This window comes from Coregonus lavaretus, assembly GCF_964263955.1.
Source record: "Coregonus lavaretus genome assembly, contig: HAP1_SCAFFOLD_861, whole genome shotgun sequence".
Lineage (NCBI taxonomy): Eukaryota > Metazoa > Chordata > Actinopteri > Salmoniformes > Salmonidae > Coregonus > Coregonus lavaretus.
Genome location: NW_028156943.1, coordinates 39,619 through 67,438, shown reverse-complemented (window position 1 = coordinate 67,438; position 27,820 = coordinate 39,619). Strand labels below are relative to the sequence as shown.

The following is a 27,820-nucleotide window of genomic DNA, read 5'->3' as shown; positions in this document are numbered from 1 at the left end:
TAACCCCTCCCCCCTGACAACCAGCTGAAGGCTGAAGGCTGATAACCCTTGGAGAGTCATTTATCCAATAGAACCCAGAGAGTCTTCTTCAGTGGAAGCTTCTCTAAAATCAGATACAGTTGAAGTCGGAAGTTTACATACACCTTAGCCAAATACATTTAAACTCAGTTTTTCACAATTCCTGACATTTAATCCTAGTAAAAATGTCCTGTCTTAGGTCAGTTAGGATCACCACTTTATTTTAAGAATGTGAAATGTCAGAATAATAGTAGAGAGAATGATTTATTGAAGCTTTTATTTCTTTCATCACATTCCCAGTGGGTCAGAAGTTTACATACACTCAATTAGTATTTGGTAGCATTGCCTTTAAATTGTTTAACTTGGGTAAAACGTTTCGGTTAGCCTTCCACAAGCTTCCCACAATAAGTTGGGTGAATTTTGGCCCATTCCTCTTGACAGAGTCAGGTTTGTAGGCCTCCTTGCTCGCACACGCTTTTTCAGTTCTGCCCACACATTTTCTATAGGATTGAGGTCAGGGCTTTGTGATGGCCACTCCAATACCTTGACCTCAACTGGAGTTGTACATAAAGGGTGTGACCATTGAGCAAGTTGAGGAAGCTAAACTCCTAGGTATAACATTGGATGGTCAATTATCATGGGCAAGTCATATTGACAAATTTGTTGTGAAGATGGGGAGGGGTATGTCTGTTATAAAAAGATGTTCTGTGTTTTTGACACAAAAATCAACTGTACTAGTTGATTACTGTCCGGTAATATGGTCAAGTGCAGTAAAGAAAGACCTAGCAAAAAAGGTGCTATCTCGAACCTAAAACCATTTAGAACCATAGGAGAACCCTTTGAAGAACACTTGTTGGTTCCAGGTAGAACCCTTTTGGGTTTCACGTAGAACCCTTTGCACAGAGGGATCTACATGGAACACAAAATGGTTCTACCTGGAACCAAAAAGGGTTTCACTTAGAACCAAAAAGGGTTCTCCTACGGGGACAGCTGAAGAACCCTTTTGGAGACCTATTTTCTAAGAGTGTACAGCTGGCTCAAAACAGAGCAGCACGCCTTGCCCTTAACTACACATACAAAACTATCAACAACATGCATACCAGACTTTCCTGGTTGAGGGTTGACGTGAGATTAACTGCTTCTCTTCTAGTTTTTATGGGAAATATTACTGTAATGAAAATTCCAGATTATCTGCATTACACTCAGCTCAGACATCCATACATACCCCACAAGACATGCCACCAGGGGTCTCTTCACAGTCCCCAAGGCCAAAACTAACTCAAGGCAATGCACAGTTTTATACAGAGCCATGATCGCATGGAACTCCCTTCCCTTTAAAAAACGGATTTAAAAACAACTCATGGAATGAGGACACACACACACAGACACACTCTAACACACACATTATTTTTTAGTTGTATTGTTTGTATGATTTTTTAGTTGCATTGTTTGAATATTGTAGTATTTTAAATTTGTGACTTTCCTTGGGTATCAGTGTTTTGTTACTTGTCATGTTTTGTGTATCTTGTGGACCCCAGGAAGAGCAGCTGCTGCTTCTGCAAAAGCTAATGGGGATCCTACTAACCAAATAAACCTCTCCCCCCTGATAACCAGCTGAAGGCTGATAACCCCTCCTCCCTGATAACCAGCTGAAGGCTGATAACCCCTCCTCCCTAATAACCAGCTGAAGGCTGATAACCCCTCCTCCCTGATAACCAGCTGAAGGCTGATAACCCCTCCCCCCTAAAAACCAGCTGAAGGCTGATAACCCCTCCCCCTCACAACCAGCTAAAGGCTGATAACCCCTCCTCCCTGATAACCAGCTGAAGGCTGATAACCCCTCCTCACTGATAACCAGCTGAAGGCTGATAACCCCTCCCCCCTAAAAACCAGCTGAAGGCTGATAACCCCTCCTCCCTGATAACCAGCTGAAGGCTGATAACCCCTCCCCCCTAAAAACCAGCTGAAGGCTGATAACCCCTCCTGCCTGATAACCAGCTGAAGGCTGATAACCCCTCCCCCCTGATAACCAGCTGAAGGCTGATAACCCCTCCTCCCTGATAACCAGCTGAAGGCTGATAACCCCTCCTCCCTGATAACCAGCTGAAGGCTGATAACCCCTCCCCCCTAAAAACCAGCTGAAGGCTGATAACCCCTCCCCCTCACAACCAGCTAAAGGCTGATAACCCCTCCCCCTCACAACCAGCTAAAGGCTGATAACCCCTCCTCCATGATAACCAGCTGAAGGCTGATAACCCCTCCTCCCTGATAACCAGATGAAGGCTGATAACCCCTCCTCCCTGATAACCAGCCGAAGGCTGATAACCCCTCCTCCCTGATAACCAGCCGAAGGCTGATAACCCCTCCTCCCTGATAACCAGCTGAAGGCTGATAACCCCTCCTCCCTGATAACCAGATGAAGGCTGATAACCCCTCCTCCCTGATAACCAGCTGAAGGCTGATAACCCCTCCTCCCTGATAACCAGCTGAAGGCTGATAACCCCTCCTCCCTGATAACCAGCTGAAGGCTGATAACCCCTCCTCCCTGACAACCAGATGAAGGCTGCTAACCCCTCCTCCCTGATAACCAGCCGAAGGCTGATAACCCCTCCTCCCTAATAACCAGCCGATGGCTGATAACCCCTCCTCCCTGATAACCAGGCGAAGGCTGATAACCCCTCCTCCCTGATAACCAGCTGAAGGCTGATAACCCCTCCCCCCTAAAAACCAGCTGAAGGCTGATAACCCCTCCTCCCTGATAACCAGCTGAAGGCTGATAACCCCTCCCCCCTGATAACCAGCTGAAGGCTGATAACCCCTCCTCCCTGATAACCAGCTGAAGGCTGATAACCCCTCCTCCCTGATAACCAGCTGAAGGCTGATAACCCCTCCCCCCTAAAAACCAGCTGAAGGCTGATAACCCCTCCCCCTCACAACCAGCTAAAGGCTGATAACCCCTCCCCCTCACAACCAGCTAAAGGCTGATAACCCCTCCTCCATGATAACCAGCTGAAGGCTGATAACCCCTCCTCCCTGATAACCAGATGAAGGCTGATAACCCCTCCTCCCTGATAACCAGCCGAAGGCTGATAACCCCTCCTCCCTGATAACCAGCCGAAGGCTGATAAAACCGCCTCCCTGATAACCAGCCGAAGGCTGATAACCCCTCCTCCCTGATAACCAGCCGAATGCTGATAACCCCTCCTCCCTGATAACCAGCCGAAGGCTGATAACCCCTCCTCCCTGATAACCAGCCGAAGGCTGATAACCCCTCCTCGCTGATAACCAGCTGAAGGCTGATAACCCCTCCTCCCTGATAACCAGCTGAAGGCTGATAACCCCTCCTCCCTGATAACCAGCCGAAGGCTGATAACCCCTCCTCCCTGATAACCAGCCGAAGGCTGATAACCCCTCCTCCCTGATAACCAGCCGAAGGCTGATAACCCCTCCTCCCTGATAACCAGCCGAATGCTGATAACCCCTCCTCCCTGATAACCAGCCGAAGGCTGATAACCCCTCCTCCCTGATAACCAGCCGAAGGCTGATAACCCCTCCTCCCTGATAACCAGCCGAAGGCTGATAACCCCTCCTCCCTGATAACCAGCCGAATGCTGATAACCCCTCCTCCCTGATAACCAGCTGAAGGCTGATAACCTCTCCTCCCTGATAACCAGCTGAAGGCTGATAACCCCCCCTCCCTGATAACCAGCTGAAGGCTGATAACCCCTCCTCCCTGATAACCAGCTGAAGGCTGATAACCCCTCCTCCCTGATAACCAGCTGAAGGCTGATAACTCCTCCTCCCTGATAACCAGCTGAAGGCTGATAACCTCTCCTCCCTGATAACCAGCTGAAGGCTGATAACCCCTCCTCCCTGATAACCAGCTGAAGGCTGATAACTCCTCCTCCCTGATAACCAGCTGAAGGCTGATAACCCCTCCTCCCTGATAACCAGCTGAAGGCTGAGGATAATAAAGAGGAAAGTGTTTGACTTCAACAAAACTAGGGTTGCAAAATTCTAGTAACTTTCCCCAAATTCCCAGGTTTTCCAGAAACAACAAAACGTACATATCACAGGAGGCTGCTGAGGAGAGAACAGCTCATAATAATGACCGGAACGGAGCAAATGGAATGGCATCAAACAACTGGAAACCATGTATTTGATGTAGTTGTTACCATTCCACATACTCCACTCCAGTCATTACCACGAGTCCGTCCTCCCCAATTAAGGTGCCACCAGCCTCCTGTGGTACCCAGTTTTGATAACCTTGTAGAACCGACCTGATCTCAGGGCTTCCTTGAGGTGAAACAGAATGGTGAGCTATCGCATGATCAGGCTAGTTCACAAGCATACAGTTTGGAGTATGTTGAAGTGCAAAATTCGGGAAACTTTCCAAAAATGCTGAAGTTTTCAAGAAATCCCAGTTGGAAGATTCCGGGAATCAGGATGGAATAAGTAGGAAATCCATTGGGAATCTTTCAAACCTGGATTTCTGGAAAACCTGGTGACAGCAATTGTTACAGCTGCTGGCAAGTCAGTTGCACCAACTATACTGTATAGTTACTGAATAATAATAATAATAATAATAATAATAATAATAATAATAATAGCTTACTGTACTGTATTCATACTGTACTGTGTTTTATTATCCTCATTCTGTATCACTATGTACTAAAGCACTGCTAATGTCTGAATATCTGCATATTTTATTCTGAATATCTGCATATTTTATACAACCAATACAATTGTACATACTTATAATAAAACAATTTGTGACAAATAATAGATCCGTGTTGTGACCTCATATGACAACAACATTCCAATCAGAGCATGGATTAAACTGTTTCAGAACGTCCAGGTACGGATTCTCTGCTGCCTGATGGAGGATGGGGGGGGGGGTAGGAGATTAACTGAATGAAGGGGACTCCATGTGCTGTAATGAAGGGGACTCCATGTGCTGTAATGAAGGGGACTCCATGTGCTGTAATGAAGCCCAATTTAAAGGCCCAAAACAGGAGAATGCCCACTGGGATCCTATTAAATCACTGTATGGATGATTCCATATGTAATTCTAGTGGGATGCTACCCAAAGAAACATATCTATGATATTCCTATGTGAATGAATGCCGTACTTTATCCCATGAGAGGGGAAAGAAACTGAAAGGATTTATGGAGATATAATGGTGTTTCTAGGACAAATCACTTGTTCATCAGCTCAGGCACCTGTCATGAACTAGAGCAGACTGGCATTTAAAAAAAAGTTTGTGCTATCCGGGATCTCTGGGATGTCCCTACCCTAAATCCTAACCCTAAACTTAACCCTTACCCTGACCTTAACCATAACCTTTTTTAAATGTAAATTCAAAGGGGTAAAGTCAGGATTGGAATGATCCAGAACAGCAAGTACCACGTAAAAAAGGAACGAAAGTAGGCTGAGATCCTAGGTGTGCTCCAGAGATACAGACTCTGCACAGGCCGGCCCACGTTAGCAGACTGTTAGCTACGCCTTTATCGTGTGGATGTGGTTCGACGTTAAACACCCAGGTGTTGTACAGATCTGATATTCTGCGCAGCGCTGACCAGCATTTGTGTATCTGAACCGCACCCCATTCGAGTCAGCCTCCTTCCCCTGCGATAACATGGTACGGTCCCATAGTGACGTCATCGCCTGAGCAGCGCCAGGCGGAGTGAGACTTGTTTTGCTACATTGTTGACGTTCTTGTTCAACGTTTTGACATTGTTTCCAGTTTTTAGGAGACAGAATAACAATCATTTTAGTCAGTCTGATTCCTCACCCGCCCTCTACGATTTTACTGCGCGTCGAGCAAACTCTCCCGGAATCAGCCACCATGAAATGGATGTTCAAAGAGGATCATTCCCTGGGTAAGAGGTTACTTGTTTCATAACAGGCAATTAACACAATTGTCAAAATAGGAACAAATATGTATCTCCTCTGCGTTCTTCTTATTTTTATGGCAGTTGCTGATTATGATTGGCTACTTTTCTGCACTAACATTGGCTGACTAGTGGCCTACCCGTTCAGATTTTGTTGAGTCCTTTGGCTACAAAATAACATTACGAAATTCATCGAAATTGTATGTTGACATGTCACTTAATATCTTGTTCAAAAGACATTAGTCAAATGTTGCATGTGGTTTGGTTGTTTTATTGGCAAAATGTCCTATGCATTTTCATTTTTAAATCACCTCGATCCGTGACAGGTCGCCCTATTTGGGACATGTCGTTCCTATTGACATGACAGCTGATATGATAGTGATGTGATAGCTGATATGAAAGTGATATTGAAAAGATATGGATCATTTCAAATAGGACTAGGCCCTATTAGTTTTAACAACAAACAGCTGTCAAAACGTTGCCTCACTCATTCTTTGCTCTGCCGCATATCATATCCCCTGAACATAGGTTATTATTGTGATAAAAACATGACAACATTATCTGGCTGAAATTACATGGCATAAACTATTTATGTATTTTAACAAAAGTCTCCTAAAAATATTATTCTAGAGTTCTTAAGTTGTATTTTCCCTTTTATTACATAATTTGGATATAGGCCACACCTGTATGGCTTATGTGTTAGATTGACACACGGAGAAGTAGCCTAGGAGAAATATTGACATATTTATCCCAGTGAATTGGCAGCTTTAGTCAGCGATTACCCAGAGTGCATCTGGTGTCCAACAGCTGCTGCTGTTGCCGGTGGATCTCGGTCAGGGAACAACATGTGACCTCTCATCAAATGTTGATCCTCCTGTAGCAGTCACCGGAGGATACATCCCAAACGGCACCCTATTGCCTGTATAGTGCACTACTTTTGACCAGGGCTTTGGTTAAAATTAGTGCACTGTATAGGGTGCACTACACAAGGTGTAGGGGGCCATTTGGGATACACCCTTGCTCTTTGGTGAACTGACTAGAGCAGGGGGAACTGAGTAGGGCAGGGGGGCAACAAACCGGCCTATTCTACTAATCTAAGTGTCTCTTAAGGTTCTTGATTAGCTGAATCAGGTGGTTTAGAGTAGGGCTGGAGCAAAAGCCTATTCTCCCGGTAGCTAGTAGGACTTGAAACAGGTTGAATTACTGTACCGATGACACTGTAACACCATTCACAACATCTCTCAATCCGTCTCTGTTTCTCAACAGAACATCGGTGTGTAGAGTCGGCCATTCATAACATCTCTCAATCCATCTCTTCTTCTCAACAGAACATCGGTGTATAGAGTCGGCCAAAATACGCAGCAAGTACCCAGATAGGGTTCCGGTGAGTGAGACGGGTTTCACTGGGGGTGGAGTTATTGTTGTACCTTTATTTTGACAGGGGAGTCATGCTGAGACCAATGTATCTTTTACAGATGAAAATAAACACATCAATACTAATACGAAATGCAAAAACAGAGATGCAAAACATTATAATAGAAACTAAGCACATTCTTCAGTAAAAAAAGGTCCTCAATCAGTCAATCAATTGCCCTAGAGTCACCAAAACATCAAATTGTAGAGTTTTGGATATTATTCCAAGTAAGGTGCAAAGAAACTAAAAATGGATTCACCTAACTCTGTAGAGACCGAAGGAATTTCCAGTTAGCCCTGAGACTGGTTATGGTTAACTTGTACGCCTAAAGGTTATTAATGGTTTTAGGTACAGCGGGAGTTTTTATAAAATAGCTTTATAAAGCGTTTCACACATCGTTATAACATATTTATTACAGTGTAACGTTGGATTTATATGCCCGTCTCATGAGGATGTTACGATTCACTGACGCACGTTGGTCCCCAATTCAAATGTTTTTAAGATCCAAGTGCATTGGTCCTCGTGGACCCACCAAAACGATCCAAATGTAGCATAGCATGCGTCGGTCAGAAAACCGATTCAAACATTAGGAATCACCGGTTCACTTTTTTTTTTTTTGCTGCCTCATATTACATTCTTTCTACCTTCTGAAAATACAGCTCATCATTAGTGTACAGAGCCTTCAGAAAGTATCAATACCCCTTGACTTTTTCCACATTTTATTATGTTACAGCCTTATTCGTAAATGGATTCAATCGTTTTTTTCGCCTCATCAATCTACACACAATACCCCATAATGACAAAGCAAAAATAGGTTTTTAGAAATGTTAACAAATGTATTAAAAATAAACGGAAATATTACATTTACATAAGTATTCAGACCCTTTGTTGAAGTACCTTTGGCAGTGATTACAGCCTTGAGTCTTCTTGGGTATGACGCTACAAGCTTGGCACACCTGTATTTGGGGAGTTTCTCCCATTCTTCTCTGCAGATCCTCTCAAGCTCTGTCAGGTTGGATGGGGAGCGTTGCTGCACAGCTATTTTCAGGTCTCTCCAGAGATGTTCGATCGGGCTCATGTCCGGGCTCTGGCTGGGCCACTCAAGGACATTCAGACTTGTCCCAAGCCACTCCTGCATTGTCTTGGCTGTGTGCTTAGGGTCGTTGTTCTGTTGGAAGGTGAACCTTCGCCCCAGTCTGAGGTCCTGAGCGCTCTGGAGCAGGTTTTCATCAAGGATCTCTCTGTATTTTGCTCCGTTCATCTTTTCCTCGATCCTGACTAGTCTCCCAGTCCCTGCCGCTGAAAAACATCCCCACAGCATGATGCTGCCACCACCATGCTTCACCATATGGATGATGCCAGATTTCCTCCAGACGTGACGCTTGGCATTCAGGCCAAAGAGTTCAATCTTGGTTTCATCAGACCAGAGAATCTTGTTTCTCGTGGTCTGAGAGTCCTTTAGGTGCCTTTTGGCAAACTCCAAGTGGGCTGTCATGTGCCTTTTACTGAGGAGTGGCTTCCATCTGGCCACTCTAACAAAAAGATAAACAACTTTCTATCGCTGGATTCGAACACGCAACCTTTGGAACCAGAGGTAGATGCTTAAGGTATCCCCGTCCACAACACCCTAGCAAAACCAAAGCCTACTTGAAGGTAACGGCGCTCACTGTTGCCCCCCTAGTGGCTGGCTTCCACGTCATCTCCCGACGTCCTCGGACATGGATGAACGTCAAATACTGACTTGTATCACGGATTAATTAGTGGGGGGATGGTGATTTCAGAACCAAAGTGGGGGAGACAAATCCCCCCCCCTAATCTGATAGTGGTAGATGCCTAGTCACCCATATGGCTCAGCTCAGGGGCCTACATAGTACATACATCATTTATACACACACACACACACACACACACACACACACACACACACACACACACGTCAGCTCAGTCAGATCCAGCTCAGAGAGGCCAAGCTCATGCAGATTTTAATTTAGAATGGAAAATGAATGCGTTTATGCAACAAATGTTTAGTGCATCGTATCGATCCGAATCGCACTGAATCGTTTCAAACTAAAACGTGTGGTTCCTCTATGGTGTTGGAGCGCATGTATCTAGATGCGTTTTCTAATTGTCTTGAAAGGGAAAGATGCACATCCCTACGCTGTCATATTTTTTCAGTTCAGTAAATCTTTATTGTTCCAGGAAGGGCAATTTATGTGAACACTATAAACATACAATATGACATGACTCTGTGTCGTCTGTTTCTAGGTAATCGTGGAGAAGGTGTCTGGGTCTCAGATTGTGGACATTGACAAGAGGAAGTATTTGGTGCCCTCTGACATCACGGTGGCCCAGTTCATGTGGATCATCAGGAAACGCATCCAGCTGCCCTCGGAGAAGGCGATCTTCCTCTTCGTTGATAAGACCGTGCCTCAGTCCAGGTCGGAACTCTAAGCACTCAGTGGAAATGACACCTTAGAAACTATAGAACTTAAAGGTTTTTTTCCCCCCAGGTTAAATAGATAAAACACTACTTTTAGCCATTGATGTTTTCGGACACTGACCACACAGGGCATATATACTAGAGGCTAGCTTTAACTGGGTTAACCTGGGACATTAGTTATAAATATAGACAAGCTGGGTTAGAACTGGGTTAACCTGGAACATTAGTTATAAATATAGACAAATTGGGTTAGAACTGGGTTAACCTGGGACATTAGTTATAAATATAGACAAGCTGGGTTAGAACTGGGTTAACCTGGGACATTAGTTATAAATATAGACAAGCTGGGTTAGAACTGGGTTAACCTGGGACATCAGTTATACATATAGACAAGCTGGGTTAGAACTGGGTTAACCTGGGACATTAGTTATAAATATAGACAAGCTGGGTTAGAACTGGGTTAACCTGGGACATTAGTTATAAATATAGACAAGCTGGGTTAGAACTGGGTTAACCTGGGACATTAGTTATAAATATAGACAAGCTGGGTTAGAACTGGGTTAACCTGGGACATTAGTTATAAATATAGACAAGCTGGGTTAGAACTGGGTTAACCTGGAACATTAGTTATAAATATAGACAAATTGGGTTAGAACTGGGTTAACCTGGGACATTAGTTATAAATATAGACAAGCTGGGTTAGAACTGGGTTAACCTGGGACATTAGTTATAAATATAGACAAGCTGGGTTAGAACTGGGTTAACCTGGGACATTAGTTATACATATAGACAAGCTGGGTTAGAACTGGGTTAACCTGGGACATTAGTTATAAATATAGACAAGCTGGGTTAGAACTGGGTTAACCTGGGACATTAGTTATAAATATAGACAAGCTGGGTTAGAACTGGGTTAACCTGGGACATTAGTTATAAATATAGACAAGCTGGGTTAGAACTGGGTTAACCTGGGACATTAGTTATAAATATAGACAAGCTGGGTTAGAACTGGGTTAACCTGGGACTTTAGTTATAAATATAGACAAGCTGGGTTAGAACTGGGTTAACCTGGGACATTAGTTATAAATATAGACAAGCTGGGTTAGAACTGGGTTAACCTGGGACATTAGTTATACATATAGACAAGCTGGGTTAGAACTGGGTTAACCTGGGACATTAGTTATAAATATAGACAAGCTGGGTTAGAACTGGGTTAACCTGGGACATTAGTTATGAATATAGACAAGCTGGGTTAGAACTGGGTTAACCTGGGACATGAGTTATAAATATAGACAAGCCCACACACCTGCTGCTCCCAAGGGCTTTTATTCCTGCACCAACGGCAACAATGTTGAGCTACTATAGCCTTTGTCAAGTCTTATAAAAATCTGGGATGAGAATATCACCCATCACACTCCTCATGGGTTCATAGTTGAAGCTCAATGGCCGATGTCTCTTCCTCAACAAGACACCCAATCCAGGTCCAGGTCTGAACACCCTAGTGGCTGCTGGGTTACTAGTGGTTTGCTGCTCCCACAGGGATATCCTTCAGCTTTAGTTATACAGAAATGCAGTCAATTCGGAAAGTATTCAGACCCCCTTGACTTTTTCCACAGTTTGTTACGTTACAACCTTATTCTAAAATGGATTAAATAGTATTTTTCCCCCTCATCAATCTACCCACAATACCCCATAATGACAAAGCAAAAACAGTTTTTTTAGAAAATTTTGCTAATTTATTACAAATACAAACAGAAATATCACATTTACATAAGTATTCAGACCCTTTACTCAGTACTTTGTTGAAGCATCTTTGGGAGTGATTACAGGCCTCAAGTCTTCTTGGGTATGACGCTACAAGCTTGGCACACCTGTATTTGGGGAGTTTCTCCCGTTCTTCTCTGCAGATCCTCTAAATATCTGTCAGGTTGGATGGGGAGCGTCGCTGCACAGCTATTTTCAGGTCTCTCCAGAGATGTTCGATCGGGTTCAAGTCCGGGCTCTGGCTGGGCCACTCAAGGAATTCAGAGACTTGTCCCGAAGCCACTCCTGTGTTGTCTTGGCTGTGTGCTTAGGGTTGTTGTCCTGTTGGAAGGTGAACCTTCGCCCCAGTCTGAGGTCCTGAGCGCTCTGGAGCAGGTTTTCATCAAAGATCTCTCTGTACTTTGCTCTGTTCATCTTTCCCTCGACCCTGACAAGTCTCCCAGTCCCTGCCGCTGAAAAACATCCCCACAGCATGATGCTGCCACCACCATGCTTCACTGTAGGAATGGTGCCAGGTTTCCTCCAGACGTGACGCTTAGCATTCAGGCCAAATAGTTCAATCTTGGTTTCATCAGACCAGAGAGTCTTGTTTCTCATGGTCTGAGAGTCCTTTAGGTGCCTTTTGGCAAACTCCAAGTGGGCAGTCATGTGCCTTTTACTGAGGAGTGGCTTCTGTCTGGCCACTCTACCATAAAGGACTGATTGGTGGAGTGCTGCAGAGATAGTTGTCCTTCTGGAAGGTTCTCCCATATCCACAGAGGAACTCTGGAGCTCTGTCAGAGTGACCATCGGGCTCTTGGTCACCTCCCTGACCAAGGCCCTTCTCCCCCGATTGCTCAGTTTGGCCGGGCGGCCAGCTGTAGGAAGAGTCTTGGCGGTTCCAAACTTCTTCCATTTAAGAATGAGGGAGGCCACTGTGTTCTTGGGGACCTTCAATGCTACAGACATTTATTGGTACCCTTCCCCAGATCTGTGCCTCGACACAATCCTGTCTCGGAGCTCTACGGACAATTCCTTCGACCTCATGGCTTGGTTTCTGCTCTGACATGCACTGTCAACTGTGGGACCTTATATAGACAGGTGTGTGCCTTTCTAAATCATGTCCAATCAATTGAATCTACCACAGGTGGACTCCAATCAAGTTGTAGAAACATCTCAAGGATGATCAATGACCTAAGCTCAATTTCAAATCTCATAGCAAAGGTTCTGAATACTTATATAAATAAGGTTTCAAAAATGTCTAAAAACCTGTTTATTCTTTGTCATTATGGGGTATTTTGTGGAATGAAGAGGAAAATCTGTAATTTAATCCATTTTAGAATAAGGCTGTAAAGTAAAAAAAAATTGAAAAGGCAAGGGCTCTGAATACTTTCGGAATGCACTGTAAATTAAGGCCTGCATTCAATCTGGTCCGTGTTAGATCCACGTTATAGCATTTAAAGGTATATCCTGATTGAGCCATAAATGCGATCGCAGCAAACGTTGGGTAAAATGCCTTTAAAAGCCACATTGTCGGTTGTCCAGCGCGCTGCTCTATGAATTGAATCCCGGCCTAAAGCTTTATTAGTGTCGTATCGACACAACAGCAGTAAACAATGAGCAGACATTACCGAACATAGCTTGCAGATTATACCAGTCACTTTACCGGTATTTCAGATACATTGTTTCATTCTGTTGAGGGTGACTAAACGCTAAGCAGTATTTAGACCTACTTCTACATTTCATCCCCTCCGTTCACTTGAGTAGTATGTGGATACGTCCCAAATGGCACCCTATTCCCTACATAGTGCACTACTTTTGACCAGAGCCCTGTATAGGGAATAGGGTGCCATTTGGGCCACGGTCTGTTTACGTCTCCATTTCCCTCTTCCTCATGTCTGTCCGTTGCAGCATCACCATGGGACAGCTGTACGAGAAGGAGAAGGACGAGGACGGCTTTTTATACGTGGCGTACAGCGGAGAGAACACCTTCGGTGTCTAGACCCACCTTCATCATCATCATCATCAGCCTTACTTACGACAGAATACAATACCTGGCCACACCCACCCACCACCCCAACCCTAACTCACACCCCACCCCTGGGAGAATCCCTGGGAAACCCCAGAGAAATGAAGTGAAATAAAGAGAATAAGAGAGTGATCAGTTGAGTGAAATGAGTGTCACCAGTCTGTCTAATCTATTCCTGCCCATGTTGTATCAATGCTGTTTACATTCATTTATTAATATGTTTATTATTATTTTTGAAGTTATGTATAGTGATAAAAATAGGAATGACTGTTTTGTTTGTTTGATGTTTTGTGCTTTACTTTAGTTTAGGTGCTTGGAGGTTGTTTTTTTTCATTCGCGAAATGATATTTTTGTTTGAAGTTTCACTTTCAGTTTGGCTGTTATCCTTGAAGATTTATATTTCAAATAATTTTAACTATTTGAACGGTAAGGTAGCTGGATGACCTAACCAATAAAAAATGTGAATAATCCTTGTGTTTTTATTGACCTATACCAGGGTTCTTCCACTTCGGTCCTGGAGATTTTTGATCCAGCCCTAAAGTAACACAGACTGTTATTACAGCATTATACCAGTTCATAAAGTAACACACAGACTGTTATTACAGCATTATACCAGTTCATAAAGTAACACACAGACTGTTATTACAGCATTATACCAGTTCATAAAGTAACACACAGACTATGTTATTACAGCATTATACCAGTTCATAAAGTAACACACAGACTGTTATTACAGCATTATACCAGTTCATAAAGTAACACACAGACTGTTATTACAGCATTATACCAGTTCATAAAGTAACACACAGACTGTTATTACAGCATTATACCAGTTCATAAAGTAACACAGACTGTTATTACAGCATTATACCAGTTCATAAAGTAACACACAGACTGTTATTACAGCATTATACCAGTTCATAAAGTAACACACAGACTGTTATTACAGCATTATACCAGTTCATAAAGTAACACACAGACTGTTATTACAGCATTATACCAGTTCATAAAGTAACACACAGACTATGTTATTACAGCATTATACCAGTTCATAAAGTAACACACAGACTGTTATTACAGCATTATACCAGTTCATAAAGTAACACAGACTATGTTATTACAGCATTATACCAGTTCATAAAGTAACACACAGACTGTTATTACAGCATTATACCAGTTCATAAAGTAACACACAGACTGTTATTACAGCATTATACCAGTTCATAAAGTAACACACAGACTATGTTATTACAGCATTATACCAGTTCATAAAGTAACACACAGACTGTTATTACAGCATTATACCAGTTCATAAAGTAACACAGACTATGTTATTACAGCATTATACCAGTTCATAAAGTAACACACAGACTGTTATTACAGCATTATACCAGTTCATAAAGTAACACACAGACTATGTTATTACAGCATTATACCAGTTCATAAAGTAACACACAGACTGTTATTACAGCATTATACCAGTTCATAAAGTAACACAGACTATGTTATTACAGCATTATACCAGTTCATAAAGTAACACACAGACTGTTATTACAGCATTATACCAGTTCATAAAGTAACACACAGACTGTTATTACAGCATTATACCAGTTCATAAAGTAACACACAGACTATGTTATTACAGCATTATACCAGTTCATAAAGTAACACACAGACTGTTATTACAGCATTATACCAGTTCATAAAGTAACACACAGACTATGTTATTACAGCATTATACCAGTTCATAAAGTAACACACAGACTGTTATTACAGCATTATACCAGTTCATAAAGTAACACAGACTATGTTATTACAGCATTATACCAGTTCATAAAGTAACACACAGACTATGTTATTACAGCATTATACCAGTTCATAAAGTAACACACAGACTGTTATTACAGCATTATACCAGTTCATAAAGTAACACACAGACTGTTATTACAGCATTATACCAGTTCATAAAGTAACACACAGACTATGTTATTACAGCATTATACCAGTTCATAAAGTAACACACAGACTATGTTATTACAGCATTATACCAGTTCATAAAGTAACACAGACTATGTTATTACAGCATTATACCAGTTCATAAAGTAACACACAGACTGTTATTACAGCATTATACCAGTTCATAAAGTAACACACAGACTGTTATTACAGCATTATACCAGTTCATAAAGTAACACACAGACTATGTTATTACAGCATTATACCAGTTCATAAAGTAACACACAGACTGTTATTACAGCATTATACCAGTTCATAAAGTAACACAGACTATGTTATTACAGCATTATACCAGTTCATAAAGTAACACACAGACTGTTATTACAGCATTATACCAGTTCATAAAGTAACACACAGACTGTTATTACAGCATTATACCAGTTCATAAAGTAACACACAGACTATGTTATTACAGCATTATACCAGTTCATAAAGTAACACACAGACTGTTATTACAGCATTATACCAGTTCATAAAGTAACACAGACTATGTTATTACAGCATTATACCAGTTCATAAAGTAACACACAGACTGTTATTACAGCATTATACCAGTTCATAAAGTAACACAGACTATGTTATTACAGCATTATACCAGTTCATAAAGTAACACACAGACTATGTTATTACAGCATTATACCAGTTCATAAAGTAACACACAGACTGTTATTACAGCATTATACCAGTTCATAAAGTAACACACAGACTGTTATTACAGCATTATACCAGTTCATAAAGTAACACACAGACTATGTTATTACAGCATTATACCAGTTCATAAAGTAACACACAGACTATGTTATTACAGCATTATACCAGTTCATAAAGTAACACAGACTATGTTATTACAGCATTATACCAGTTCATAAAGTAACACACAGACTATGTTATTACAGCATTATACCAGTTCATAAAGTAACACACAGACTGTTATTACAGCATTATACCAGTTCATAAAGTAACACACAGACTATGTTATTACAGCATTATACCAGTTCATAAAGTAACACACATACTGTTATTACAGCATTATACCAGTTCATAAAGTAACACACAGACTGTTATTACAGCATTATACCAGTTCATAAAGTAACACACAGACTGTTATTACAGCATTATACCAGTTCATAAAGTAACAGACTATTATTACAGCATTATACCAGTTCATAAAGTAACACACAGACTATGTTATTACAGCATTATACCAGTTCATAAAGTAACACACAGACTATGTTATTACAGCATTATACCAGTTCATAAAGTAACACACAGACTGTTATTACAGCATTATACCAGTTCATAAAGTAACACACAGACTATGTTATTACAGCATTATACCAGTTCATAAAGTAACACACAGACTGTTATTACAGCATTATACCAGTTCATAAAGTAACACACAGACTATGTTATTACAGCATTATATCAGTTCATAAAGTAACACACAGACTGTTATTACAGCATTATACCAGTTCATAAAGTAACACACAGACTATGTTATTACAGCATTATACCAGTTCATAAAGTAACACACAGACTATGTTATTACAGCATTATACCAGTTCATAAAGTAACACACAGACTGTTATTACAGCATTATACCAGTTCATATAGTAACACACAGACTGTTATTACAACATTATACCAGTTCATAAAGTAACACACCGACTATGTTATTACAGCATTATACCAGTTCATAAAGTAACACACAGACTGTTATTACAGCATTATACCAGTTCACAAAGTAACACACAGACTGTTATTACAGCATTATACCAGTTCATAAAGTAACAGACTGTTAATACAGAATTATACCAGTTCATAAAGTAACACACAGACTGTTATTACAGCATTATACCAGTTCACAAAGTAACACACAGACTGTTATTACAGCATTATACCAGTTCATAAAGTAACAGACTGTTAATACAGCATTATACCAGTTCATAAAGTAACACACAGACTATGTTATTACAGCATTATACCAGTTCATAAAGTAACAGACTGTTATTACAGCATTATAGCAGTTCATAAAGTAACACAGACTATGTTATTACGGCATTATACCAGTTCATAAAGTAACAGACTGTTATTACAGCATTATACCAGTTCATATAGTAACACACAGACTATGTTATTACAGCATTATACCAGTTTATAAAGTAACACACAGACTATGTTATTACAGCATTATACCAGTTCATAAAGTAACACACAGACTGTTATTACAGCATTATACCAGTTCATAAAGTAACACACAGACTATGTTATTACAGCATTATTCCAGTTCATAAAGTAACACACAGACTGTTATTACAGCATTATACCAGTGCATAAAGTAACAGACAGACTGTTATTACAGCATTATAGCAGTTCATAAAGTAACACACAGACTGTTATTACAGCATTATACCAGTTCATAAAGTAACACACAGACTGTTATTACAGCATTATACCAGTTCATAAAGTAACACACAGACTGTTATTACAGCATTATACCAGTTCATAAAGTAACACACAGACTGTTATTACAGCATTATACCAGTTCATAAAGTAACACACAGACTATGTTATTACAGCATTATACCAGTTCATAAAGTAACAGACTGTTATTACAGCATTATACCAGTTCATAAAGTAACACACAGACTGTTATTACAGCATTATACCAGTTCATATAAAGTAACAGACTGTTAATACAGCATTATACCAGTTCATAAAGTAACACAGACTGTTATTACAGCATTATACCAGTTCATAAAGTAACACACAGACTGTGTTATTACAGCATTATACCAGTTCACAAAGTAACACACAGACTGTTATTACAGCATTATACCAGTTCATAAAGTAACAGACTGTTAATACAGCATTATACCAGTTCATAAAGTAACACACAGACTATGTTATTACAGCATTATAGCAGTTCATAAAGTAACACACAGACTATGTTATTACAGCATTATACCAGTTCATAAAGTAACACACAGACTGTTATTACAGCATTATACCAGTTCATAAAGTAACACACAGACTGTTATTACAGCATTATACCAGTTCATAAAGTAACACACAGACTGTTATTACAGCATTATACCAGTTCATAAAGTAACACACAGACTATGTTATTACAGCATTATACCAGTTCATAAAGTAACACACAGACTGTTATTACAGCATTATACCAGTTCATAAAGTAACACACATACTGTTATTACAGCTTATACCAGTTCATAAAGTAACAGACTGTTAATACAGCATTATACCAGTTCATAAAGTAACACACAGACAGTTATTACAGCATTATACCTGTTCATAAAGTAACAAACAGACTATGTTATTACAGCATTATACCAGTTCATAAAGTAACACACAGACTGTTATTACAGCATTATACCAGTTCATAAAGTAACACACAGACTGTTATTACAGCATTATACCAGTTCATAAAGTAACACACAGACTATGTTATTACAGCATTATACCAGTTCATAAAGTAACAGACTGTTAATACAGCATTATACCAGTTCATAAAGTAACACACAGACTATGTTATTACAGCATTATACCAGTTCATAAAGTAACACACAGACTATGTTATTACAGCATTATAGCAGTTCATAAAGTAACACACATACTATGTTATTACAGCATTATACCAGTTCATAAAGTAACACATAGACTATGTTATTACAGCATTATACCAGTTCATAAAGTAACACACAGACTGTTATTACAGCATTATACCAGTTCATAAAGTAACACACAGACTATGTTATTACAGCATTATACCAGTTCATAAAGTAACACACAGACTATGTTATTACAGCATTATACCAGTTCATGAAGTAACACACAGACTGTTATTACAGCATTATACCAGTTCATAAAGTAACACACAGACTATGTTATTACAGCATTATACCAGTTCATAAAGTAACACACAGACTGTTATTACAGCATCATACCAGTTCATAAAGTAACACACAGACTGTTATTACAGCATTATACCAGTTCATAAAGTAACACACAGACTATGTTATTACAGCATTATACCAGTTCATAAAGTAACACACAGACTGTTATTACAGCATTATACCAGTTCATAAAGTAACAGACTGTTAATACAGCATTAAACCAGTTCACAAAGTAACACACAGACTGTTATTACAGCATTATACCAGTTCATAAAATAACAGACTGTTAATACAGCATTATACCAGTTCATAAAGTAACACACAGACTATGTTATTACAGCATTATACCAGTTCATAAAGTAACACACAGACTATGTTATTACAGCATTATACCAGTTCATAAAGTAACACACATACTGTTATTACAGCATTATACCAGGTCATAAAGTAACAGACTGTTAATACAGCATTATACCAGTTCACAAAGTAACACAGACTGTTATTACAGCATTATACCAGTTCATAAAGTAACAGACTGTTAATACAGCATTATACCAGTTCATAAAGTAACACACAGACTATGTTATTACAGCATTATACCAGTTCATAAAGTAACAGACTGTTATTACAGCATTATACCAGTTCATAAAGTAACACACAGACTGTTATTACAGCATTATACCAGTTCATAAAGTAACACACAGACTGTTATTACAGCATTATACCAGTTCATAAAGTAACACACAGACTGTTATTACAGCATTATACCAGTTCATAAAGTAACACACAGACTGTTATTACAGCATTATACCAGTTCATAAAGTAACACACAGACTGTTATTACAGCATTATACCAGTTCATAAAGTAACACACAGACTGTTATTACAGCATTATACCAGTTCATAAAGTAACACACAGACTGTTATTACAGCATTATACCAGTTCATAAAGTAACACACAGACTGTTATTACAGCATTATACCAGTTCATAAAGTAACACACAGACTGTTATTACAGCATTATACCAGTTCATAAAGTAACACACAGACTGTTATTACAGCATTATACCAGTTCATAAAGTAACACACAGACTGTTATTACAGCATTATACCAGTTCATAAAGTAACACACAGACTGTTATTACAGCATTATACCAGTTCATAAAGTAACACACAGACTGTTATTACAGCATTATACCAGTTCATAAAGTAACACACAGACTGTTATTACAGCATTATACCAGTTCATAAAGTAACACACAGACTGTTATTACAGCATTATACCAGTTCATAAAGTAACACACAGACTGTTATTACAGCATTATACCAGTTCATAAAGTAACACACAGACTGTTATTACAGCATTATACCAGTTCATAAAGTAACACACAGACTAGTTATTACAGCATTATACCAGTTCATAAAGTAACACACAGACTGTTATTACAGCATTATACCAGTTCATAAAGTAACACACAGACTGTTATTACAGCATTATACCAGTTCATAAAGTAACACACAGACTTGTTATTACAGCATTATACCAGTTCATAAAGTAACACACAGACTATGTTATTACAGCATTATACCAGTTCATAAAGTAACACACAGACTGTTATTACAGCATTATACCAGTTCATAAAGTAACACACAGACTTGTTATTACAGCATTATACCAGTTCATAAAGTAACACACAGACTATGTTATTACAGCATTATACCAGTTCATAAAGTAACACACAGACTATGTTATTACAGCATTATACCAGTTCATAAAGTAACACACAGACTGTTATTACAGCATTATACCAGTTCATAAAGTAACACACAGACTGTTATTACAGCATTATACCAGTTCATAAAGTAACACACAGACTATGTTATTACAGCATTATACCAGTTCATAAAGTAACACACAGACTGTTATTACAGCATTATACCAGTTCATAAAGTAACAGACTGTTAATACAGCATTATACCAGTTCACAAAGTAACACACAGACTGTTATTACAGCATTATACCAGTTCATAAAGTAACAGACTGTTAATACAGCATTATACCAGTTCATAAAGTAACACACAGACTATGTTATTACAGCATTATACCAGTTCATAAAGTAACACACAGACTATGTTATTACAGCATTATACCAGTTCATAAAGTAACACACAGACTGTTATTACAGCATTATATCAGTTCATAAAGTAACAGACTGTTAATACAGCATTATACCAGTTCACAAAGTAACACACAGACTGTTATTACAGCATTATACCAGTTCATAAAGTAACAGACTGTTAATACAGCATTATACCAGTTCATAAAGTAACACACAGACTATGTTATTACAGCATTATACCAGTTCATAAAGTAACAGACTGTTATTACAGCATTATACCAGTTCATAAAGTAACACACAGACTGTTATTACAGCATTATACCAGTTCATAAAGTAACACACAGACTGTTATTACAGCATTATACCAGTTCATAAAGTAACACACAGACTGTTATTACAGCATTATACCAGTTCATAAAGTAACACACAGACTGTTATTACAGCATTATACCAGTTCATAAAGTAACACACAGACTATGTTATTACAGCATTATACCAGTTCATAAAGTAACACACAGACTGTTATTACAGCATTATACCAGTTCATAAAGTAACACACAGACTGTTATTACAGCATTATACCAGTTCATAAAGTAACAGACAGACTATGTTATTACAGCATTATACCAGTTCATAAAGTAACACACAGACTGTTATTACAGCATTATACCAGTTCATAAAGTAACAGACAGACTGTTATTACAGCATTATACCAGTTCATAAAGTAACACAGACTATGTTATTACAGCATTATACCAGTTCATAAAGTAACACACAGACTGTTATTACAGCATTATACCAGTTCATAAAGTAACACACAGACTATGTTATTACAGCATTATACCAGTTCATAAAGTAACACACAGACTTTGTTATTACAGCATTATACCAGTTCATAAAGTAACACACAGACTATGTTATTACAGCATTATACCAGTTCATAAAGTAACACACAGACTGTTATTACAGCATTATACCAGTTCATAAAGTAACACACAGACTATGTTATTACAGCATTATACCAGTCCATAAAGTAACACACAGACTTTGTTATTACAGCATTATACCAGTTCATAAAGTAACAGACTGTTAATACAGCATTATACCAGTTCATAAAGTAACACACAGACTGTTATTACAGCATTATACCAGTTCATAAAGTAACAGACTGTTAATACAGCATTATACCAGTTCATAAAGTAACAGACTGTTATTACAGCATTATACCAGTTCATAAAGTAACACAGACTGTTATTACAGCATTATACCAGTTCATAAAGTAACACACAGACTTTGTTATTACAGCATTATACCAGTTCATAAAGTAACAGACTGTTAATACAGCATTATACCAGTTCATAAAGTAACACACAGACTGTTATTACAGCATTATACCAGTTCATAAAGTAACAGACTGTTAATACAGCATTATACCAGCTCATAAAGTAACACACAGAATATGTTATTACAGCATTATACCAGTTCATAAAGTAACACACAGACTATGTTATTACAGCATTATACCAGTTCATAAAGTAACACACAGACTGTTATTACAGCATTATACCAGTTCATAAAGTAACACACAGACTGTTATTACAGCATTATACCAGTTCATAAAGTAACAGACTGTTAATACAGCATTATACCAGTTCACAAAGTAACACACAGACTGTTATTACAGCATTATACCAGTTCATAAAGTAACAGACTGTTAATACAGCATTATACCAGTTCATAAAGTAACACACAGACTATGTTATTACAGCATTATACCAGTTCATAAAGTAACACACAGACTATGTTATTACAGCATTATACCAGTTCATAAAGTAACACACAGACTGTTATTACAGCATTATATCAGTTCATAAAGTAACAGACTGTTAATACAGCATTATACCAGTTCACAAAGTAACACACAGACTGTTATTACAGCATTATACCAGTTCATAAAGTAACAGACTGTTAATACAGCATTATACCAGTTCATAAAGTAACACACAGACTATGTTATTACAGCATTATACCAGTTCATAAAGTAACAGACTGTTATTACAGCATTATACCAGTTCATAAAGTAACACACAGACTGTTATTACAGCATTATACCAGTTCATAAAGTAACACACAGACTGTTATTACAGCATTATACCAGTTCATAAAGTAACACACAGACTGTTATTACAGCATTATACCAGTTCATAAAGTAACACACAGACTGTTATTACAGCATTATACCAGTTCATAAAGTAACACACAGACTATGTTATTACAGCATTATACCAGTTCATAAAGTAACACACAGACTGTTATTACAGCATTATACCAGTTCATAAAGTAACACACAGACTGTTATTACAGCATTATACCAGTTCATAAAGTAACAGACAGACTATGTTATTACAGCATTATACCAGTTCATAAAGTAACACACAGACTGTTATTACAGCATTATACCAGTTCATAAAGTAACAGACAGACTGTTATTACAGCATTATACCAGTTCATAAAGTAACACAGACTATGTTATTACAGCATTATACCAGTTCATAAAGTAACACACAGACTGTTATTACAGCATTATACCAGTTCATAAAGTAACACACAGACTATGTTATTACAGCATTATACCAGTTCATAAAGTAACACACAGACTTTGTTATTACAGCATTATACCAGTTCATAAAGTAACACACAGACTATGTTATTACAGCATTATACCAGTTCATAAAGTAACACACAGACTGTTATTACAGCATTATACCAGTTCATAAAGTAACACACAGACTATGTTATTACAGCATTATACCAGTCCATAAAGTAACACACAGACTTTGTTATTACAGCATTATACCAGTTCATAAAGTAACAGACTGTTAATACAGCATTATACCAGTTCATAAAGTAACACACAGACTGTTATTACAGCATTATACCAGTTCATAAAGTAACAGACTGTTAATACAGCATTATACCAGTTCATAAAGTAACAGACTGTTATTACAGCATTATACCAGTTCATAAAGTAACACAGACTGTTATTACAGCATTATACCAGTTCATAAAGTAACACACAGACTTTGTTATTACAGCATTATACCAGTTCATAAAGTAACAGACTGTTAATACAGCATTATACCAGTTCATAAAGTAACACACAGACTGTTATTACAGCATTATACCAGTTCATAAAGTAACAGACTGTTAATACAGCATTATACCAGCTCATAAAGTAACACACAGAATATGTTATTACAGCATTATACCAGTTCATAAAGTAACACACAGACTATGTTATTACAGCATTATACCAGTTCATAAAGTAACACACAGACTGTTATTACAGCATTATACCAGTTCATAAAGTAACACACAGACTATGTTATTACAGCATTATACCAGTTCATAAAGTAACACAGACTATGTTATTACAGCATTATACCAGTTCATAAAGTAACACACAGACTATGTTATTACAGCATTATACCAGTTCATAAAGTAACACACAGACTGTTATTACAGCATTATACCAGTTCATAAAGTAACACACAGACTGTTATTAAAGCATTATACCAGTTCATAAAGTAACACAGACTATGTTATTACAGCATTATACCAGTTCATAAAGTAACACACAGACTGTTATTACAGCATTATACCAGTTCATAAAGTAACACACAGACTATGTTATTACAGCATTATACCAGTTCATAAAGTAACACACAGACTATGTTATTACAGCATTATACCAGTTCATAAAGTAACAGACTGTTAATACAGCATTATACCAGTTCACAAAGTAACACACATACTGTTATTACAGCATTATACCAGTTCATAAAGTAACAGACTGTTAATACAGCATTATACCAGTTCATAAAGTAACACACAGACTATGTTATTACAGCATTATACCAGTTCATAAAGTAACACACAGACTATGTTATTACAGCATTATACCAGTTCATAAAGTAACACACAGACTGTTATTACAGCATTATAGCAGTTCATAAAGTAACAGACTGTTAATACAGCATTATACCAGTTCACAAAGTAACACACAGACTGTTATTACAGCATTATACCAGTTCATAAAGTAACAGACTGTTAATACAGCATTATACCAGTTCATAAAGTAACACACAGACTATGTTATTACAGCATTATACCAGTTCATAAAGTAACAGACTGTTATTACAGCATTATACCAGTTCATAAAGTAACACACAGACTGTTATTACAGCATTATACCAGTTCATAAAGTAACACACAGACTGTTATTACAGCATTATACCAGTTCATAAAGTAACACACAGACTGTTATTACAGCATTATACCAGTTCATAAAGTAACACACAGACTGTTATTACAGCATTATACCAGTTCATAAAGTAACACACAGACTGTTATTACAGCATTATACCAGTTCATAAAGTAACACACAGACTGTTATTACAGCATTATACCAGTTCATAAAGTAACACACAGACTGTTATTACAGCATTATACCAGTTCATAAAGTAACACACAGACTGTTATTACAGCATTATACCAGTTCATAAAGTAACACACAGACTGTTATTACAGCATTATACCAGTTCATAAAGTAACACACAGACTGTTATTACAGCATTATACCAGTTCATAAAGTAACACACAGACTGTTATTACAGCATTATACCAGTTCATAAAGTAACACACAGACTGTTATTACAGCATTATACCAGTTCATAAAGTAACACACAGACTGTTATTACAGCATTATACCAGTTCATAAAGTAACAGACAGACTATGTTATTACAGCATTATACCAGTTCATAAAGTAACACACAGACTGTTATTACAGCATTATACCAGTTCATAAAGTAACAGACAGACTGTTATTACAGCATTATACCAGTTCATAAAGTAACACAGACTATGTTATTACAGCATTATACCAGTTCATAAAGTAACACACAGACTGTTATTACAGCATTATACCAGTTCATAAAGTAACACACAGACTATGTTATTACAGCATTATACCAGTTCATAAAGTAACACACAGACTTTGTTATTACAGCATTATACCAGTTCATAAAGTAACACACAGACTATGTTATTACAGCATTATACCAGTTCACAAAGTAACACACAGACTATGTTATTACAGCATTATACCAGTTCATAAAGTAACACACAGACTGTTATTACAGCATCATACCAGTTCATAAAGTAACACACAGACTGTTATTACAGCATTATACCAGTTCATAAAGTAACACACAGACTATGTTATTACAGCATTATACCAGTTCATAAAGTAACACACAGACTGTTATTACAGCATTATACCAGTTCATAAAGTAACAGACTGTTAATACAGCATTATATCAGTTCACAAAGTAACACACAGACTGTTATTACAGCATTATACCAGTTCATAAAGTAACAGACTGTTAATACAGCATTATACCAGTTCATAAAGTAACACACAGACTATGTTATTACAGCATTATACCAGTTCATAAAGTAACACACAGACTATGTTATTACAGCATTATACCAGTTCATAAAGTAACACACAGACTGTTATTACAGCATTATACCAGTTCATAAAGTAACAGACTGTTAATACAGCATTATACCAGTTCACAAAGTAACACACAGACTGTTATTACAGCATTATACCAGTTCATAAAGTAACAGACTGTTAATACAGCATTATACCAGTTCATAAAGTAACACACAGACTATGTTATTACATTATTATACCAGTTCATAAAGTAACAGACTGTTATTACAGCATTATACCAGTTCATAAAGTAACACACAGACTGTTATTACAGCATTATACCAGTTCATAAAGTAACACACAGACTGTTATTACAGCATTATACCAGTTCATAAAGTAACACACAGACTGTTATTACAGCATTATACCAGTTCATAAAGTAACACACAGACTGTTATTACAGCATTATACCAGTTCATAAAGTAACACACAGACTGTTATTACAGCATTATACCAGTTCATAAAGTAACACACAGACTATGTTATTACAGCATTATACCAGTTCATAAAGTAACACACAGACTGTTATTACAGCATTATACCAGTTCATAAAGTAACACACAGACTGTTATTACAGCATTATACCAGTTCATAAAGTAACAGACAGACTATGTTATTACAGCATTATACCAGTTCATAAAGTAACACACATACTGTTATTACAGCATTA

The 27,820-nt window shown here is 38.0% G+C and overlaps 1 protein-coding gene across 1 annotated transcript; it reads left to right on the top strand.

Annotated features, from left to right (window-relative positions):
* Positions 1-5,672: 5,672 nt before the first annotated feature.
* On the top strand, positions 5,673-14,004 carry LOC311119565 (gamma-aminobutyric acid receptor-associated protein-like 2). Its single transcript, XM_084194242.1, has 4 exons — positions 5,673-5,901; positions 7,242-7,297; positions 9,593-9,765; positions 13,419-14,004. The coding sequence occupies exons 1-4, from the start codon at positions 5,868-5,870 to the stop codon at positions 13,507-13,509; spliced, it is 354 nt and encodes a 117-aa protein (XP_084050368.1). The 5' UTR covers positions 5,673-5,867; the 3' UTR covers positions 13,510-14,004.
* The last annotated feature ends 13,816 nt before the right edge of the window (positions 14,005-27,820 follow it).